General features: G+C 41.2%; 1 protein-coding gene across 2 annotated transcripts in view; it reads left to right on the top strand.

Moving 5' to 3' along the window:
• The window catches only part of LOC128699572 (beta-1,4-glucuronyltransferase 1), a 68382-nt gene that overhangs the window by 20222 nt on the left and 26680 nt on the right, over window positions 1-21480 (top strand). For both annotated transcript variants that reach the window (XM_070099431.1, XM_070099432.1), the window contains exon 3: window positions 10979-11719. In XM_070099431.1, the coding sequence (XP_069955532.1) occupies window positions 10979-11719 (741 nt within the window). The remainder of the gene's footprint in view (window positions 1-10978; window positions 11720-21480) is intronic.

Raw genomic sequence — 21480 nt, 5'->3', positions numbered from 1 at the left:
GCAGTGACTCACAATACTAAGTCAAGAGTTATGGAATTATGACACGCTATTGCAATTACTCATGTCTCTATCACTAATTATCACTGTTGTTCTGTTGCTGCTACTGATATCACTATCATTTATTGTCACTGTCGCACTGGAGCAGTTACGATAATATGTCACGAATTATCACTACTACTATACTGTTGAAGTAACTCGTGACTTTCTCACTAATTTTCACTGCTGCAGTTTCTCATGCCACTGTTACTAATTGTCACTGCTGCATCGTGTCATTTATTCACAACGATATCACAAGCTGCACATTACACATCACTGTCACAGCACTATTTAATATCATAACACAAGGGTCATTCCTAGGGCCGGTGCTGGATCTTTTATATGTGAATGACATGACGGAAGAGATAGATTCAGAGGATGTGTAGCTAATGAGAAGACTTCAAGCGGAAGAGAATCAGATAGAACTACAAAGGGATCTGGACAGGCTGCAATTCTGGTCCAACAACTGGCTCCTGGAGTTTAACCCCACCAAGTGCAAACTCATGAAGATTGGGGAAGGTCAAAGAAAACCGTAGACAGAGTACACGCTAGGGAGCCAAAGGCTGCATACTTCACTCAAGGAAAAGGACCTTGGGGTGAGTATAATACCGAACATATCTCCTGAGGCGCACATCTGCCTAATAACTGCTGCAGCATATGGGCGCTTGGCAAACCTAAGAATAGCATTTCGACACATGAGCAAGAAGTCATTCAAGACATTGTACACTGCGAATGTCAGGCCCATACTGGAGTATGTAGCACCAGTATGGAACCCACATCTTTTCAAACACATTAAGATATTAGAGAAAATGCTAAGGTTGGCAACAAGACTAGTCCAGAAGCTATGAGGTATGTCCTTCGAAGAAACGATAAGGGAAATCAACTTGAAGGATAGTGGGGACATGATCACGACATATAAAGTACTGAGAGGAGCTGACAGGGTGGATAGAGACAGAATGTCTCAGAGATGGGATACAGCAACAATGGGGCACAACTGGCAGTTGAAGATTCAGGTGAGTCACAGGAATGTTGGGAAGTGTTTCTTCAGTCATAGAGCTGTTAAGAATAGAACAATCTGTAGAGTGATGAAGTGGAGACGGGGTCAATATTCAGCTTTCAGAAGAGGTACGCGATAAAGCTTTTGAGCAGGAAGAGAGCGGACTTAGTAGCGATCAGGGAAGAGGTGGGGCCAGGGGCTGTGACTCGATCTCTGGAGCTACAAATGGTGTAGAACAAATGGGTGAGTCACTGTCATTACGCGATGCCTCACTGTTGCTGCTGAGACAGGAACTCTGGTTATACACGCTTTCATTGTTGATTGATGGTAACCCCCCAGCGACTGACAACTACGACCAATATAAGTTTTCCTATCCTTGAGTAGGTGCTGCTGTGTAGAATAAAGGGGTTATAACTGATTAGGTTAGTGATCCAGTAAAGTCAGTTATGGAATTCTGCCCAGAAACCTACCATCCCATTTCTGTCTACCTGAATTTTTACCTCTAGTTTACACATGGGGGCAGTGTGTGAAGGGCAGGTTGCAGATATTTTGCATGTCAGGGCTGGAGGATGTAGTAAGACCCTTCACAACTCGGCCCCAATAATGTTCAAGGAATGTACATTCAGTGATACTGATACTGGGTACTTACTCGTGAAGTGTGGGGGGGCCTTTGGTACTTCTCACATCCCTGAGATGCTTGTATGAGTCACAGCTCACAACTGCCTTTGTCCACAAGGAAGTTAGAAATTAGTTTCATAGGTAACAGTGAAGGGGTCATATTCCAAATGTAATGTGTTGTCAAATGGTAGAGTACTTCACTGTACCTAGGCTTGTCGTGGAATATGTCGTCCTAATTAACTAGATTGTTAATTGATCTGCACATTTGGAAAACTCTTGGTCACTAGATGCATGAAAACACTCATTGACTTCGTGTGCGCTGCCGACAACCTCAGCCTATAGCTGACCGGTTGAAGCATTCTCGACAATACCCGAAGTCTATGACGCCTATTGATCCCTCATAGTACATGTCATCATGCCTCCCAAGAAGAAATTTGCCCGAAACATTAGTAACAAGCTAAGAATGCAATGTGAAGCAATGCGGGAAGCAAAAAGGCAAGCAGAGGTAGCGTGTGACAGCAGTCTGATGACACAACAGCTGACGGGGCAGCATAACTCACCATTTCGACTCACTTACAATACAGCAAATTATGGAAACCAGTGTAAACCCACGTTCCAAGCGTGAAGTCCGTGCATCAGTAACAAGAAAAACCGATGAATCCGTGGCCAGCAGACCTGTGGCCAGCACATCACTTGTGGCAATATCCCCTTTAGCCACATCTGAGGTATCACCTGTGGCCACATCTCTGGTCACCTCCCCACATGTAGTCACAACTGTGGCCGGCATACCTCGTGTGGCCATCACATCTGTGGCCATACCTGATGTGGCCAGCACCTATACTGTGGCCTCCACATGTACCACACGTTCAGAATGGAGAAATTTTCATGGAACATCTTGGGAATGATTCTCTCACCAAAATTTACACTCGATAAGCATATGACGGCACAGTGAGTATGTCTACTAACCATACTAACCTTGGATGTATTCCTGTATCTCTTTTAAAAGTACATTCTTGAATATCGGTTGACATATCATCATTAGTTATGAATAAATCATCGTGACTTTTACAATATATATATATATTCAGGGGTCATTGTTTTACAAACCCAGTTGGAAATATTGCCAATACTCTTAGTTACCTATTTTTTCTTATGGGCGAGTAATGCAGAAATTGGGGGGAAAAAATCATATGTCACCTGGAATTTTGTGGGGAGTTCAAGGCAATTTTTTATTATTTCTCGTCACAAAAAAATTATTAGCCATCACCTGGAGTACTTCTGGAGAGGGTTCCGGGGGTCAACGCCCCCTCTGCCCAGTCTGTGACTAGGCCTCGTGGTGGATCAGGGTCTGATCAACCAGGCTGTTACTGCTGGCCACACGCAAACTGACGTACGAACCACAGCTCGGTTGATCAGGTACCGACATTAGGTGCCTGTCCAGTGCCTTCTTGAAGACAGTCAGGGGTCTATTAGTAATCCTCCTTATGTATGCTGGGAAGCAGTTGAACAGTCTTGGTCCCCTGACACTTATTGTGTTGTCTCTTATCGTGTTAGTGACACCCCTGCTTTTCATTGGGGGGATGTTGCATCGTCTGCCAAGTCTTTTGATTTCATAGGGAGTGGTTTTCGTGTGCAAGTTTGGTATTAATCCCTCTAGGATTTTCCATGTGTATATAATCATGTATCTCCCCCGCCTATGTTCTAGGGAGTAGAGGTTGAGGAACTTCAAGCGTTCTCAGTAACTGAGGTGTTTCATCACAGTTATGCGCGCCGTGAAGGTTCTCTGTACATTTTCTATGTCAGCAATTTCACCTGCCTTGAAAGGTGCTGTTAGTGTGCAGCAATATTCCAGCCTAGATAGAACAAGTGACCTGAAGAGTGTCATCATGGGCTTGGCCTCCCTAGTTTTGAAGGTTCGCATTATCCATCCTGTCGTTTTTCTAGCAGATGAGATTGATGCAATGTTGTGGTCTATGAAAGTGAGATCCTCTGAGATTATCACTCCCAGGTCTTTTACATTACCTACAACCAGATACTCCACCACCTCCAAACCAACGAAGACTGCTACAGCTCTCCCATAAGTGTGATACAACTCTCTCGAAAACAATATATCACACTGATAAACGGTATAAGACCATAACCAACTCATCCTGCTTGCTGCCTTCTGACACTCCCAGCTCCTGCCGCTGCCTTCGCCATCCTCTCCTACTGAGCCAAGCAATGTCATCAGTCAAGCCTCTCTATCTACGTCTCCAGTACTTTTGTACCACATGTTCCAAAGTGGTTGGGCCACTTCCCTTGATTCCTCCTCTTCCCCTCCTCCCAATCCTTTTCCAGTTATTTCCATCCTTCCTTATCCTTCTTCCTTCCCATCTCACGACAGCTCTAGTCGTCCTCGATCCAGATCCAGATGTGTGGTTGGAATTTGTTTTATACTCCGATATAGTTTTAATTTCCTCACGTTTTCCATATCGGAGTAATTGAAAATTCCCATTACTGAACTTCATATTGTTTTCTGCTGCCCATTTAAAGATTTGGTTGATGCCCACCTGGGGTACACTGTCATGCAAATTCAGGTGTCATCTATAATGGAAGACATTGTACCATAGCTTCAACGTTTGCCAAAATACCTTTGAAACTGCAGATATTTGCCTGTCTCACATCAATATTGTCTGCTCACACTTTTCATGCTTTTTCTTTGAGTGTTTGTGATCTTCATAAAGATTCCAAGAAATCGGACAATAAAAAGAAAGATGATTTAAACTCCCATAGGTGTGGAATCATTTTACATTCCTCTAACTCCGCTTTACCCTGTAGGTACAGTGGCTACAAGTTCACAGAAGTCATCCTTACCACCTCAGAGAGTAAGTTAAACAAGTCGTCACTGGGCAGAGGTCGACTCTTAAGGAACATTTCCATATATTCCACACTATTCGTTGAACCAGATCTTATTTGCAAGAGTGTCCCATAATATGTCAAAATAGATAAAGAAATGGTTGCAAGAGAACAATAGTAAGGTTATTCAGTGATCAGAAAACAGCCCTGGCCTAAAACCTATCAAAATTTTTCGACTGAAATGAAATTAAAGCTCTATTAAAAATATCTTCAGTGCCACACATGTCCGAGATCAAAAAAAAAAATCTGTATTCACGGACTTGACTTTAATTTTCAGATTTTATGCCTAACTACCTGAAAATGATATTTAAATCACAAGGAAACATGGCCATTTTCTTATGTTAGAAATTTCTTCGTAATTCGGCAGTCGCCCAACATTACTTGCAGAGACCAACATCATCTGGAGAGTCTTTGACCTCAAAACACTCGGCTATATTCAATAAATGTTTATTAATGATGTTTCGTAGATATGTGACATCAAACTCTTCATCTGCATCAGTTATGGCTACCCACAAGTTGAGAAATATTTCAAAACAATCTCTTAACACGTGACTTCAATGCTTCTAGCTTACATTTCTGGATAGCTTAAAATTAGAAATTTAGAAAGACATATCCTTCTATAGTTCCACCATACGAAAAGAAAAAAAATGCTAAGATCGGTTAAATGCTCTTAAAACTTTTCCTGTTGACATCCCCAACTACGGTGCTAAAAACAGGGTGTTAATGTGAGAATGGTGAGAAAGATGTACATAGTCTATATTAAATCCTTAAAGGATTATGCTGCGCTCATGTTAACATTATAAGGAAAATTCTCTCTGGCCCTTGGAACTAAAGCACAGTGAAGCCCTCAGAAATATTTTAGCTTATCGTAAATCTACCAAGGTTCTTTATATGAGGAAAGAGCTTGGTATCAGCAGCAGTAGAAGTATGAGGTTTGCCGGTAATGTCCCTGCCCGGGTCCACATCGAAGGAGTGTCTTTCATGGAAAGAGGTATCTCAGCTCCATTCCCCGCCCTCACGGGGCTCGTTGGAAGAAGCTTGGCCCTTGGACTGCCACTAACTCCTCCCCGCAGGGCTTGAAGGGAGTGTCAGCTACATAACAGCAGACGATGTCAGGAAGTGCAAAGGCAGCAAGCACTACAGGATCCTTTTGGAGCCACACCCCAATTTTGGGCCGCAGCCCGAGCACTGGGGAAGCTCAGAAAATCCTCTTGTGTATGTGTGTACTGCTGCTTGTACGTCTACTTGAGCTTGGTGTTCCTGTTATCAATGATAGGAGTATTGACATTAACAGTCTACTTGGTATTAAAATGTTAAGGAATGAACCATATACTCTCACTATGAACCTTACTAAATGTCTAAAAATAACATCGATCTAAACGAGTTGTGAAAACGCGCATTTATGTTAAGTTCTATAACTTGGAAAATGTGTTCATTTAATATCACATATCTGCAAGCCCTTTCCTTAAATCACTTGCCAAGGCAACAATTCAAGAAGAAAATTCTAGCTTAACTGTTAGTAATATTATGTAAATCATATACACGGATGGATCTAACAGATTTCTACTGGCAGGGTTATATCTGCTCTTGTTGCCAGATATAACCCAGACAAAAACAAGAGGAACTATCTTAAGTCAGGCATATGAATTTGCAACTAGGCGTCTACACTGCAAACTGAATCGTATGTCATCCTAATTACACTAAAATCAACTTATAACTCTGTGCGTTACTTTGTTATTATTACTGATTCAGTGTCACCTGTGAAGGCTCTTGACTCACATACTCACTGGAAAAAACAGATACAGGTACTAAAAAATCCCGGAGAAAGGAATTAATGTGCAGTTTTTATGGATACCATCACAAAGGAAGGAAAATGTAGGATATAACTTTGGTATGTCTGTGTCCGGCATTAGGAAAAATATTAAGAGAAAAATAAATCTTGAAACCGAATGTTTTATGAATATAGCTAGAAGCCTGAGTAGATCTATTACTCACTATCATAATAATAATAATAATAATAATAATAATAATAATAATAATAATAATAATAATAATAATAATAATAATAATAATTATAATATCTTTATTTATACAAGTACATGTACAAGGTATACAGACCATCAATGACATACTACCATATAGAAAGTCCCTTGTTATGCAGAGCATTTCGGGCAAATTAGGTCAGTTTTATCCCAGGATGTGACCCACACCAGTCCACTAACACCCAGGTACCCATTATTACTGATGGGTGAACGTAGACAACCGTTGTAAGAAAACACGCCCAATATTTCCACCCTTTCCCCGGGAATCGAACCCGGACTTCACCGTGTGAAGCGAGAGCTTTTGCGACCAGGCCACGGGAACATGAACGTAGATAACTACGTTTAACTGAGCATCTTACAATATCAACAGACTTACAAGCACTTACAAGTGGTTACAAGTACTTCTGTCACTCTGGCAGACACAGAAGACGATCAAAACTTAATGCAGAGATCTATCTTGAACACTATTATCCACTTATAGAGGAAGTGGATGATAAAATGAGGTAGGACAAGTTTTTGAGAGTTGGAGAATATAGAATGTCAACAAATACGCTGCTAACTATCGAAAAATAATGCAAATAAATATAATATTATACAGAATAATACAATACAACATTACAAATAATAAATAAAGGTGTACCTGCACTTATATTTTTTATTATTATTAAATATTTGCCGGTATTCTCCCGGCCCGGGCCTTGTCCAAGTGGTGGCCCGGCCTTGGCTCCCTCTTTAGGGAGTGTCTGAGACCTAAGTCTCCCATGGGAGAGGCACAAGTACTACCTCATCTTTGGGACTAACTGTCCCCAGGCTTAGCCACATTCCCCGCCCTCGAGGGGCTCGTAGGGAGAAGCTAGGCCTCTCTGGTCTGCCATCCCCGCCCCAAGGGGGTTAATGGGAGACAGTGTTGTGAGCTACAAGCTCGGGCTCAGGCACCTACCCTACCCTAGAAGGGCTGGGCATGGTGCCCATGTGCACTTATATGTTAGATTACTATTATTAATAACAAATGTAAAAATTTTGAGATAATACAATAGGAGGATGCTAAAAAAAATGACTGATGATCGTGAAAAATGAATATTTTGAACTTAATTACGTTTTTCTCAAAATTAATAAAATTGATTTATAAATGAATTAATGACAGAAGTATGAATTTTAGAACTAATTATAAAAAGAACCTCGGGAAAAAATCGATAAAAATACAAAGAAAACAGATAAAAACTATTGCACAGAAAAGAGAAAAAAAAAGTACGAATGGTTATTTGGACGAGAAAACTGATTCTCTTTTGAACTGTATTAATCAAAACAAAACAGAAGAAACCTTTAAGATAAACAAGGTTATTATCACAATTCAGTGAGTTGTAGCTGAATCACTGACACTGGTGTGTAAGTAAGTAAGTAAGTTTATTCAGGTATACACAAATACAGTTACATAGATTATTATACATAGCAGCATATGTGTAGAGAACCTGGGATAACCCAAAAAAGTCAGACAGAGTGACTTATTTCCATTGGGGGTGTGAAAGTAGGTACTGGGTAGTTAGTATTTAAAGAGAATTAAGAAATCAATGAGTTGGACAGTGATAAACTGTTATTAATTAAGGGTACATAACACTACGTGGAGTTTAGTGGGAACATAATACATCTAATTCTAAACTGCATAGGCTAGAATCACATACAAATATTGTTAGATCATATTTGTTAGACATGTATATATCTGACCTAACTATTTTTTTCACAATAATAACTTTCCTCAGAGAACACTCATGCACTTTTCTCTACACTAACAACATTATCCTCTCTTTTCATTCATATGGATCAGACTAAATTTGGTCTTTTCTTTTCCAGAAAAAGTGGAATTTTAACATTACAGTTCTTTTCGTTCTTCTTTTCACAGTTCTCTCTCTCTATATATATAAGAAGATAAGCGAGTAGAAGTGTGGTCTCCAGAGAGGATCTTGAGAATGAACTCGGGGAAATTAGTGCTGTTATCAACAGCATCTGAACGTTCTTACTCTGTTTTGTATTCGTTGTTTTGGAGAAAGATGAAGAACTGCATATCTATGTATGATTTCCCTTCCTCGATACTGTCATTATACTTAATGTTAAGTGAAGTTATTTGTTTAATAGGTTTGTTGACGGTTACTTGCACTTTTGTGTATCATTGGCTTGTTGCAAACTGTAAAGTTTCAGCTCCAGATCATCAGTCTTACTATTGTGGGAGCCTGAGTCGTTTTAAAAGTTCAGTGTAAGAATTGTGGAAGGCGAGTAGATTATGGTTTAAAGGTTTCATTACTTTGCTTTGGGATCTGAAGAATTAAGGTACCCTTGGGTACCTTAAAACAAAACCTGGGAAGAGACTGAAGACTTGTTTAGGATTACGGTCATGTGTGTTATTGTTTGGTGTGGACAGAGGTGAAGAATGCGTCCGCCTTTAGAAACTAGCCATGAGGTGAGATATTAGAGCAATACTTTCCTGGATTATTCTGAGTCGTACTGCTTCTCCTGTTCTTTCTCCCAGCCAGCAGTGACAATGTTGCTTCAGTTGTATCAACCGTGTGGGCTCAATAAAAGGAACTTAGTAATTTGCTCCTCGTATGGAAGGTGGGCTGATGTAGGGAAGCATCAAGCAGTCCACTTTTCCTCGACAAAATAGTCAGTTTGGGAAGTTTTCACAGTTGATTTATATCAGCATGAGTCTCCAAGTACATTAGTGTTGTGCATATTATTGCACACTGGGAAGCGTAGGTTGTCTGTAAAAACTGAAGAACATAACTCGTGCTGCCTGCATTAGCTGTTTTCAACATCTCCCACGCTACACCTGTTTAGGTGTTTTAATCACATGTTCCTAAATTTCGGAACCTTGTTATTTGATCTCATTTCGCTACGGAGAATGTATGTTCTTTTGACAGCTTGTATAGTTTCTGGAAAGCTTGCATATAGATGGTTCTCTTCGTTATCCCAGTCAACGTATGAAAGGTGTTGTCCAACCTCATTGTAATCAGCAGAAGGAAAGTCTGCAACCATTAGCGTATTATCAGTGCTATCATACTTCCATTTAATGATAAATTAAATCAATTTGCGATCACTCAGTGCTTTTCCTTAATATACAGGTTATTAACAAGAGTCTCCTTGTTTGCCATAGCCAAATCAAGCAGGTTATTTGTCATCGTTGGCTCTGTCACAAATTATTTTAAAAGACAGTTTGATTTTAGTTTTCAAACGAAAGAATTCCAGCCTATTTGGCTAGAGGCAAAAATCCCCTGGAATTACATGTGCCACCCTATCGTGTCATACGGCCTTTACAGTTTCCTCCTAAAGAGATTTCCTTTGGTGTCTGTCCAAGTTCAGGATTGGTATATTACACCTAATATCAACTTTTCATGCTCCTCTTGAAATTCTACACAAATAGAATCTGTGTTTGTGTGTGTGTGTGTGTGTGTGTGTGTGTGTGTGTGTGTGTGTGTGTGTGTTCCCTCAGTTTTTTTTCATGTTTTCATTCAGCAATCCAAGTTTTCTCTAATATATTCGCAAACTTTCCCATTATTTTTATGAATGTGAAATAACTTAAATCCTTAAATGTGGCACTCAACAAATTCAACAATGTCGTAGTCATTGTATTAATATCACTGTATTTCACACTTACAATTAATCTCATCTCATCCTTATTGTTCCCAGCGCTGTACTATTTACGAAATAATATGCTAGAATACGCTATCTCCTTACACATCCCTGCTATTTCATTATCTCTGCTGCTTCCGCTACAGCCTAGTGCTACTGAATCACAATTACTGCTATTAATCGATAATCCCTCATTCTGCCGGCAACTGCCAAATCACACTGCCTAGTTGTATATTTCCAAATTCCATTCTTTCACATGATCACCCATGCCTCTAACCATTTCTAGTTTAGCTCTAACAGCTCCCACTACTGAACTGGCTAAAGAGGTTATCCCTGCTCTATAAATGAACCCCCTTCATATCATTATGGATATAGAAGTGGACCCAAATATCAACAAATGGTACTACAATATTCGTATGTGTTCAGCCAGCAGATTACACCAGTGGTCCTGGACAACCACACACACAGCTAACTCCTCTGCTTGTCATAATGCCACATATTACTGGGGATTTGATTTGTGTGATGTTGTTATTAGTATTTTGTACCACATTATTTATCATTTAATCTTTATTGTTTTTCTATCTTTTTTTAACTTATGAAAATACTTTAGGTCTATCTCAAGTTCAGATTACGTAAATTGCTAGATATAATTTTACATGACAGAATTTTGATAAAGACTGCAGAGAAAATTAACCCCCTCGCAATAGGTAAGAACTTATAAATGATACAATCTTCAATGTTTTCAAGTAATTTTTTTTATGGTTCACAGTCGACATCTCCACTGGGTACTGGCGGAGAGCTGTCCACAGTCTTCGGAGTACTGCCTGCAGTGTTCGGAGTACTGGACGCCTCTGGGAACTACACTACTCATGCTTTCGTGTGGCCGGCACAAGGATGGGACGTAATTACTGCTGAGTTCCATGTGTGCTTGGCTACACAGGCCTCTGTCGAGCGACTATTTTGGGTAGCGTGGCAAGCGGAGACCTGGACAGGACCCATGTCCGTGGCAGTCTTTGTGCCGGGTTCCGAGTATGCTGTGGCGGCTGCCATGGTATCCTACTTGCGACGTTGTTTTCCCAACGTTCAGGAAAAAGTATCATTCCACTTGGTGCACCCCAGAACACGGCCTCCCCGTTCATCGCCAATCCCAGAGTTGCTTGATCTCAGCTGTGACAATCCTGAGGAATCCAACAAGATCTTAATGAGTCTTAGGGACGAGAATGAGACGAGGGAGCGCCGCTATCCACAGAACTTAATGAGGAACTTGGCTAGAAGGACGTGTCAGTGTGAGTACTCCCTCACCATCGATATTGATATGCTAACACCGCCATATATGTCTGAAAATCTCACCAAATTCCTCTCTGGAGGGACTGATGGGACTCCATGCTGGAAGTGTGCTTATGTGATCCCTGTGTACGAGCTAGACACTTCAGTTGAATATCCTCCTGATGATAAGAAGGAACTGCTTAGACTTCTCCTGAAGGGCCTAGCACGACGCTTCCACATTAAGGTAAAGTGATATTAAGGTATCTCTGATTGCTGTATCTGTAAGATTCCATGTTAAAAACGCAGTAGTCAGCCCCGAAGCCGCATCTAATCAATATCAACTAATCTGTTGCCTTATGGAATCATTATACCTAAGGGGTTGATACACCCTCAACTCAAGCTTTATGTAAGCGAAGCAAATTAACTAGTTGGCAATCTATACTATCACACGTCAGAATGTTCCAGAAAATGCCAGTAGGGAAAATAATTATCTACTACGACCATATTTACCATGACAATTGCACTGTTTCTTAACACTAGGAACCCAAAGACGATAATCACTCTAACCAACCTTCCTTACACTATCCTAAGAAACTCACATACATGCTATTATGTAAGAAGTAGTCGCATAAATTGTACTCTTGTTCATTTGTGCAACTGTACTCATATGCAGAGCCTAAACTGGCGCCATCAGCTCACACACTAAGGTCCGAGAACCGAATCCCCGGTAAGGCTGTAAAGCATTTAGACCTGTTTCCATAAGACACCTGCTGTCCTTGTTCACCCATCAGTAAAATGGGTATCTGGGTGTTAGTTGGCTGGTGTGGGTAGCATCCTGGGACAAAATTGACCTAATTTGCCCAAAATGCTCTGCATAACAAGCGGCTTTCTATATAGTAGTATGTCACTGATGTCAGCTATGGTCTGTATACCTTGTACGTGTACTTGTAGAAATAAAGATATTCTTATTATTATTATTACCAACACTGCCGAAGACGGAACGAATCTCCGATGGAAGAAACGTGTGGAATAGTCTATCATAGTATACCCTCCAAACGAAACCAGGGAAAATGAGCACTAACACTGGTATAGTCTCTCCTGCCCCACTTAAGGTATATTAATACCTCCCCGTAATCTCAGTGTACTGTAACCAAGCTGGAAAGGATTCCCGACAGGCGAAACATGAAGGACAGGTGAGAAGAATGTTGATTTAGCATCACCAAACCTCACGAGAACCCCTGCATAAAAGTTTTGAAAATTATTATTATTATTATTATTATTATTATTATTATTATTATTATTATTATTATTATTATTATTATTATTATTATGTGAGCAAATCACCTGCAGGAGGCATACAGTACATTACCTGAATTATTACCTGCAAGTAATTTGGGTGAGGTAAGTGGGACTTAAGTCACAGCAGGTCACTGAACTGTCACTCCTTTGTTGCCCACTCTCTACCACTCTCACGGAAAGCTAGACCTGACATTAAATTAATAATTATAATATTAAAACCAGTTTCTCTGGTAAATTAAAGTTGTGTAGTCTGTATGTTATTTTGATGTACTTGCTGGGTACAAAAAAATATAAATAGTACAATACATATAATACAATAGTGATATTAGGAAACAACTTTATATTACCACTGACTATTGAATTACTGTAGATGGATCACACCACAGCACCTCCCTAACACCTAGACCCTACACTGGCCAGTTGATATCTAAATGCAAGGACTAATGGTGTACTTCCCTGTGAGTGATGTCCACATTTATTTTCCACCATCCACACGTAATTCATGAGGTCCTACAAATTTCTTGTCACAATTCTTCAGCAGGGGACATTAACATGGGTTCCTATTACAACAGGCAAAAATACCCCAATTTGGCATCAGAGAACACCCAGTCACATTGCGCACCCCAGTCCAGTAGTCGCACACTAAATTCAATGCAGTGTCTTTTCCCCAGTATCACTTAGCAGTTGTTTTACACCCCCCTCACTAGAATTTTTTCGAAAGGATCAAATCAACATCACATTTTATTACACAATTATTGTATTATTCAAATTTACACATGCTGAATTTAGAAAAATCCAAAATTTTCCACAAAAAGAAATATAGGGAATTTTGTATAGCATCCTTGCTTAGAGGATGAACAAAATACAGATGTAGTATACACAGACTTTGTAAAAGCTTTCAACAAGTGTGACCATGGTGTAATAGCGCACAAAATGCTTGATAAAGGAATAACAGGAAAAGTTGTTAGATGGATCTATAACTTTCTGACAAATAGAACACGAAGAGTAATAGTAAACAGAGTGAAGTCTAAGGCAGCTAAGGTGAAAAGCTCTGTTCCACAAAGCACAGTACTCACTCCCATTCTATTCCTCATCCCCATATCTGACAAAGACAGAGATGTAAGCCATAGCTCCGTGTCTTCCTTTGCGGATGACACCCGGATTCCCATGACAGTGACCTTCATCGAAAACACTGCGAGACTCCAAGTGAATGTCAACCAAATCTTCAAATGGGCCACTCAAAACAATATGAAGTTCAATGAAGAGAAATTTCAACTACTCAGATATGGAAAACTTGAGGAATTTAAAACTGTATCAGGGTACACAAATTCTAACCATACAATACAACAAAAAAGTAATGTGAAGGACCTGGGAGTGATAATGTCAGAGGATCTCACCTTCAAAGAACACAACAATGTTTCTGCCGCATCTGCTAGGAATATGATAGGACTGATAATGAGAACCTTCAAAACTAGGCACGCCAAGCCTTTGGCGATTCTCTTCAAATCGCTTGTTCTCTCTAGGCTGGAATACTGGTGTACACTAACGGTCCCCTTCAAGGCAAGGGAAATGTACAAAGAACTTTCAAGGAATACATAAGTACGATAAGGCACCTAAATTACTGGGAAAGGCTGAAGGCCCTTGATCTGTATTCCCTGGAGCGCAGGCGAGAGAGATACATGATAATTTACACTTGGAAAATCCTAAAGGGTTTAGTACCAAATTTGCACCTGAAAATCACTCCCTATGAAAGCAAAAGACTCGGCAGGAGATGCAACATTCCCCCGATGAAAAGCAGCTGCGCCACCAGTACACTGAGAGACAATATTTCAATCTCATCCCTGTCTGATGTACTAGCCTCACGAGCAGCACTTATATATTATTGTAACCACGGACGAGTGGCATTGATCAATAACAACACTGTGCCAGTCGTTCTTGTAGGGTTGGGTGGTCCTGTAATTTAAAGCGTCATGTGGTTCTCGCTTACCATGAGGCAGGCCAGTACAACATGGGTTCGAATCCTTGGCTAGCGCAGTTTTGTTAGTTAGTGATCAATACCACTCGTCCGTGGTTACAATTATATATATGTATATATATATATATATATATATATATATATATCTATATATATATATATATCTATATATATATATATATATATATATATATATATATATTTAACAAGACGGCCGTCTCCCACCGAGGCAGGGTGACCCAAAAAGAAAGAAAATCCTCAAAAAGAAAATACTTTCATCATCATTCAACACTTTCACCACACTCACACATAATCACTGTTTTTGCAGAGGTGCTCAGAACACAACAGCTTAGAAGCATATACGTATAAAGATACACAACATATCCCTCCAAACTGCTAATATCCCAAACCCCTCCTTTAGAGTGCAGGCATTGTACTTCCCATTTCCAGGACTCAAGTCCGGCTATATAAAAATAACCGGTTTCCCTGAATCCCTTCACTAAATATTACCCTGCTCACACTCCAACAGATCGTCAGGTCCCAAATACCATTCGTCTCCATTCACTCCTATCAAACACGCTCACGCACGCTTGCTGGAAGTCCAAGCCCCTTGCCCACAAAACCTCCTTTACCCCCTCCCTCCAACCTTTTCGAGGACGACCCCTACCCCGCCTTCCTTCCCCCACAGATTTATACGCTCTCCATGCCATTTTACTTTGATCAATTCTCTTTAAATGACCAAACCACCTCAACAACCCCTCTTCAGCCCTCTGGCTAATACTTTTATTAACTCCACACCTTCTCCTGATTTCCACACTCCAAATTTCTGCATAATATTTACACCACTCATTGCCCTTCGAAAGGACATCTCCACTGCCTCCAACCACCTCCTCGCTGCTGCATTCACAACTCGAGCTTCACACCCATGTAAGAGTGTTGGTACTACTATACTTTCATACATTCCCTTCTTTGCCTCAATAGATAATGTTTTTTATCTCCTCATATACCTCAACGCACCACTCACCTTTTTTCCTTCATCAATTCTATGATTAACCTCATCCTTCATAAATCCATCCGCCAATACGTCAAGTCCCAAGCATCTGAAAACATTCACTTTTTCCATACTCCTCCTCCCCAATTTGATATCCAATTTTTCTTCATCAAAATCATTTGATATCCTCATCACCTTACTCTTTTCTATGTTCACTTTCAATTTTCTACCTTTACACACACTCCCAAACTCATCCACTAACCTTTGCAATTTTTCTTTAGAATCTCCCATGAGCACAGTATCATCAGCAAAAAGCAATTGTGTCAATTCCCATTTTGTATTTGATTCCCCATAATTTAATCCCACCCCTCTCCCGAACACCCTAGCATTTGCTTCTTTTACAACCCCATCTTTAAATACATTAAACAACAATGGTGACATTACACATCCCTGTCTAAGACCTACTTTTACTGGGAAGTAGTCTCACTCTGTTCTACACACCCTAACCTGAGCCTCACTATCCTCATAAAAACTCTTTACAGTATTTTGTAACTTACCACCTATTCCATATACTTGCAACATCTGCCATATTGCTCCTCTATCCACTCTATCATATGCCTTTTCTAAATCCATAAATGCAATAAAAACTTCCCTACCTTTATCTAAATACTGTTCACATATATACTTCAATGTAAACACTTGATCTACACATTCCCTACCCACTCTGAAATCCTCTTGCTCATCCGCAATCCTACGTTCTGTCTTACCTCTAATTCTTTCAATAATAACCCTACCGTACACTTTTCCTGGTATACTCAGTAAACTTATTCCTCTATAATTTTTACAATCTCTTTTGGCCCTCTTCCCTTTACATAAAGGGACTATACATGCTCTCTGCCAATCCCTAGGTACCTTCCCCTCTTTCATACATTTATTAAACAAAAATACCAACCACTCCAACACTATATCCCCCCCTGCTTTTAACATTTCTCTCATGATCCAGTCAGTTCCAGCTGCTTTATCCCCTTTCATTCTACGTAATTCCTCACGCACCTCTCCCACACTCACTTCCTGTTCTTATTCACTCCTAAAAGATGGTATACCTCCCTGGCCAGTGCATGAAATTACCGCTTCCCTTTCTTCGTCGACATTTAAAAGTTCCTCAAAATATTCCACCATCTACCCAAAACCTCCATCTCCCCATCTACTAACTTCCCTACTCTGTTTTTAACTGACAAATCCATTCGTTCTCTAGGCTTTCTTAACTTGTTTAACTCCAAAAATTTTTCTTATTTTCATTAAAATTTCTTGACAGTGCCTCTCCCACTCTATTATCTACTCTCCTTTTGCACTCTCTCACCACTCTCTTCACCTTTCTTTTACTCTCCATATACTCTACCCTTCTTATAACACTTCTGCTTTGTAAAAAAAACCTCTCATAAGCTAACTTTTATCACACCCTTTACTTCATCATTCCACCAATCACTCCTCTTTCCTCCTGCCCCCACCCTCCTATAACCACAAACTTCTGCCTCACATTCTAATACAGCATTTTTAAAACTATTTCAACACTCTTCAACGCCCCCACTACTCATACCTGCACCAGCCCACCTTTCTGCCAATAGTTGCTTATATCTCACCCGAACTTCCTCCTCCCTTAGTTTATACACTTTCACCTCCCTCTTGATTGTTGTTGCCATTTTCCTCTTTTCCCATCTACCTCTTACTCTAACTGTAGCTACAAGTAAATAATGATCCAATATATCAGTTGCCCCTCTATAAACGTGTACATCCTGGAACCTGCCCATCAACCTTTTATCCACCAATACATAATCTAACAAACTACTTTCATTACGTGCTATAGCATACCTTGTATATTTATTTATCCTCTTCTTCATAAAATATGTATTACATATTTCCAAACTTCTTTCTACACATAGCTCAATTAATGGCTCCCCATTTTCATTTACTCCTGGAACCCCAAATTTACCTACTACTCCCTCCACAACATTTTTGCCCACTTTAGCATTGAAATCCCCAACCACCATTACTCTCACACTTGGTTCAAAACTCCCCAAGCATTCATTCAACATTTCCCAAAATCTCTCTCTCTCTCCTCTGCACTTCTGTCTTCTCCAGGTGCATATACGCTTACTATAACCCACTTTTCACATCCAACCTTTATTTTACTCCACATAATCCTTGAGTTAATACATTTGTAGTCCCTCTTTTCCTGCCATAACTTATCCTTCAACATTATTGCTACTCCTTCTTTAGCTCTAACTCTATTTGAAACCCCTGGCCTAATCCCATTTATTCCTCTCCACTGAAACTCTCCCACCCCCTTCAGCTTTGTTTCAGGACATCCAGCTTCTTCTCATTCATAACATCCACAATCATCTCTTTCTTATCATTCGCACAACATCCACGCACATTCAGGCTTCCCACTTTTACAATTTTCTTCTTCTTATTCTTTTTAGTAATTATTACAGGAAAAGGGGTTACAAGCCCATTGTTGCCGGCATTTTAGTTGACTTTTACAACACACATGACTTACGGAGGAAAGATTCTTATTCCACTTCCCCATGGATATAAAAGGAAAAGTAATAAGACCAAGAACTATTAAGATAAAATCAAAGAAAACTCAGATGAGTGTGTATAAATAAACATGTACATGTACACTCCTATTGTCTAGTCTAGCAGATGGATGCCAACCAGGAGGAAGCAAGCAGCCAGGGAAATGGCACGGTTGGCAATACTAGGAGAGGCAAGTGTCGGTCATACTTACAGCTTCGTTGTCTCAACTCGAATGGTTTCCTCCGCAAACACGGTAGTTGCCCTGGTTCAGGATGTCCTCCTGTGGAAAGTGATGATCCAGAGCCACCTCAGGCACCTGAACCCTCTCCAACAGATTTCATCTCATCAGACAATCTCTTGGAAGCAATTAAAGCAACAGGTACGAGGACACTCACACATATTCCCAAAGCAGCCCGTCCACACGCAGCTGGGAAACTTACAGACCTCCTGAAAAAAGTAAACGATGGTTCCACTATCTTAAATGCTCCACCAACCATCAAGGCATGGCACAACTTGCTACTTTTTGGCAATGTCTGCTTAGCTGTGCCGGAAAGAAGGGGAAAGAGGCTAGCCTCAATGATAATTAAATCCTTAAGAGATTTTCCTAGAGTTGATAACCTCATTCGCCTTCCCAAACCATACCCCCGGCCGGGATTGAACCCGCGGTCATAGAGTCTCAAAACTCCAGCCCGTCGCGTTAGCCATGAGTCAGAGACTCATTCGCTTTCCCCGTCAACACAAAAAAGGGAGAGGCAGAACCCCCACTCACTCTACTGACAGTGAAAAAGTCAGAGTCCAGGTGAGCAAGAAAATTGAAGAGGGCAACACAGTGGGGGCAATAAGAATTATTACCAGTGAAGATATAGTTGCTCCCAGGGATGCTGACACTGCTGAAGCACTTAGAGGAAAGCACCCTGCCAGGGAAACCAGTGGCACCAACAGTTCCAACACCTCTGTCCCCACTATGGAACCATTGATAGTGGAAGACTCAGACATTTACAAAGCAATAATGTATTTCCCATCTGGCTCTGCTGGGGGTTACACTGGAATAAGGCCACAGCATTTAAAGGAAATGGTTAATCCAGTTATTGGGGAAATTGCAGAGACACTGCTTTCAGAGATCACAAGGTTCGTCAACAATTCCTTGGCTGGTCTGATCCCTGATGAAATTAGACCTTTCTTTTTTGGTGCAACACTTTGTGCACTTAAAAAGAAGGATGGAGGAATTCGGCCAATTGCAGTAGGCAACACCTTACGCCGCCTCGTATCCAAAGCTGCTGTCCGAAGTATTCGTGCACAGGCAGCCATGATGCTTCAACCAAACCAGCTTGGCTTTGGGGTCTCTCAAGGAAGTGAAACAGCGGTTCATGCAACAAGGGCGTATACCAACAACCTGCCTGAGGACAATGCAGTGGTAAAATTAGATTTCAAGAATGCGTTCAATCTCCTGAAAAGAGACGTGGTATTAGCAGCAGTACAAGAACATTTCCCTGGTCTCTTCCCTTTTGTTTCAGCTGGGTATAGCAAGGAATCAATGCTTCTCTTTGGAGAGCATGAAATTACATCATCGGAGAGTGTCCAACAAGGAGATCCTCTTGCGCCATTTCTCTTCTGTATAGCAGTTAGGGAAATCACAGTCAGACTGACCAGCGAGCTAAACATCTGGTTCCTAGATGATGGCACACTAGCAGGTACAAAAGAGTCCCTCTTACATGACCTTACACAGGTAATGACACAGGGACAGGAAATGGGTCTCATCCTGAATCCATCCAAATGTGAAATCATCTCAGTCAGTCAACAAGTGATAAATGCAGTGAGATCAAAACTACCAGGAGCAGCAGTCATTGCCCCCACAAATAGTGTCTTGCTAGGAGCACCTCTGGGAAGCAATGCCATTGACACAATTCTCAGGAAGAAATTGGAAGAGTTAAGGAGAATGGAACAACGAATAGGCAATCTGGACACCCACGATGCCTTGTACCTTCTCACAAAGTGCTTGAGTCTGCCCAGGTTGACATATTTCCTAAGATGTGCACCTTTATATGATAACCCTATACTGCACGAATATGACAGTATTCTGAGGCAGATTTTACGAAAGTACTTAACCTTACTCTAGAAGACGGGCAGTGGAACCAAGCTACACTTCCAGTCAGACTAGGAGGCATTGGTGTCCGCAAGTCATCACAGATTGCGTTACCTTCTTTTCTGTCCTCGTGTTTTGCATCCAGAGAGCTTGTAGCAGCGATTCTCCCTGAACATCTTAGGGACAAGATAGGAGTCCAGGACCAAAAATTCATTGACGGAGCAATGATCTGGAGCCAGACCTGTTCCCCTCAACAACTACAAACAATCGCACTGGGATGGTCCAATAGTGGAAAATATTGCCTCAACAATGCTTCAGAGTGTGTCAGGGAAGGATAGAGCCCGCCTCCTGACAGTGAGAGCCCCTCATGCTGGGGACTTTCTGTTGGCTGTTCCCAACTCCAGCCTTGGCACACGTCTCGACCCACAGACCATCCGCATCGGTGTTGCCTTTCGACTTGCCGCCCCTATTCTCGCCGAACACAGGTGTATTTGTGGCAGTGAAGCAGCAGACCGATTCGGGTACCATGGTCTTGTGTGCCGTAAATCCGAGGGAAAGATTGCAAGACATGAGGAGGTTAATAACATTATCAAGAGGAGCCTCACAACAGCTGGATGCCCAGCAGTAAGGGAGCCACCCCAACTATGCAGATCTGATGGCAGCCAGAAGCGTCCAGATGGTATCACCCTTCAAGCCTGGACAGATGGGAAGCAGGTGGTGTGGGACTATACATGTGCATCTACCTTGGCTGATACCTATCTCCAATACACCAGGGAGGAAGGAGGGGCAGCTGCCAGCTTCAGGGAGTCCCAAAAGTCTAGAAAATATGGAGAACTTGCCCATCATTATATGTTTGTTCCCATAGGCTCAGAGACCCTTGGCTCATGGGGAAAGAGTGCATCTAAATTCCTAAAGGAGCTGGGAAAGACTCATCAGGGTAACTAGGGATCCCAGGGCAGCTAGTTTTCTGTTCCAGCGGCTCAGTGCGGCTGTTCAAAGGGGTAATGCCTGCTGTATTTTGGGCACACGCCCCAGCTCTGAGGAGCTGGATGAGATTTTCGCCTTATAATCGGTGATACA

The sequence above is a fragment of the Cherax quadricarinatus genome, chromosome 67 (assembly GCF_038502225.1).
Source record: "Cherax quadricarinatus isolate ZL_2023a chromosome 67, ASM3850222v1, whole genome shotgun sequence".
NCBI classification, from domain to species: Eukaryota; Metazoa; Arthropoda; class Malacostraca; order Decapoda; family Parastacidae; genus Cherax; species Cherax quadricarinatus.
Note: the sequence above shows the minus strand (reverse complement) of the source record. Positions and strands in the feature narration are given on the sequence as shown.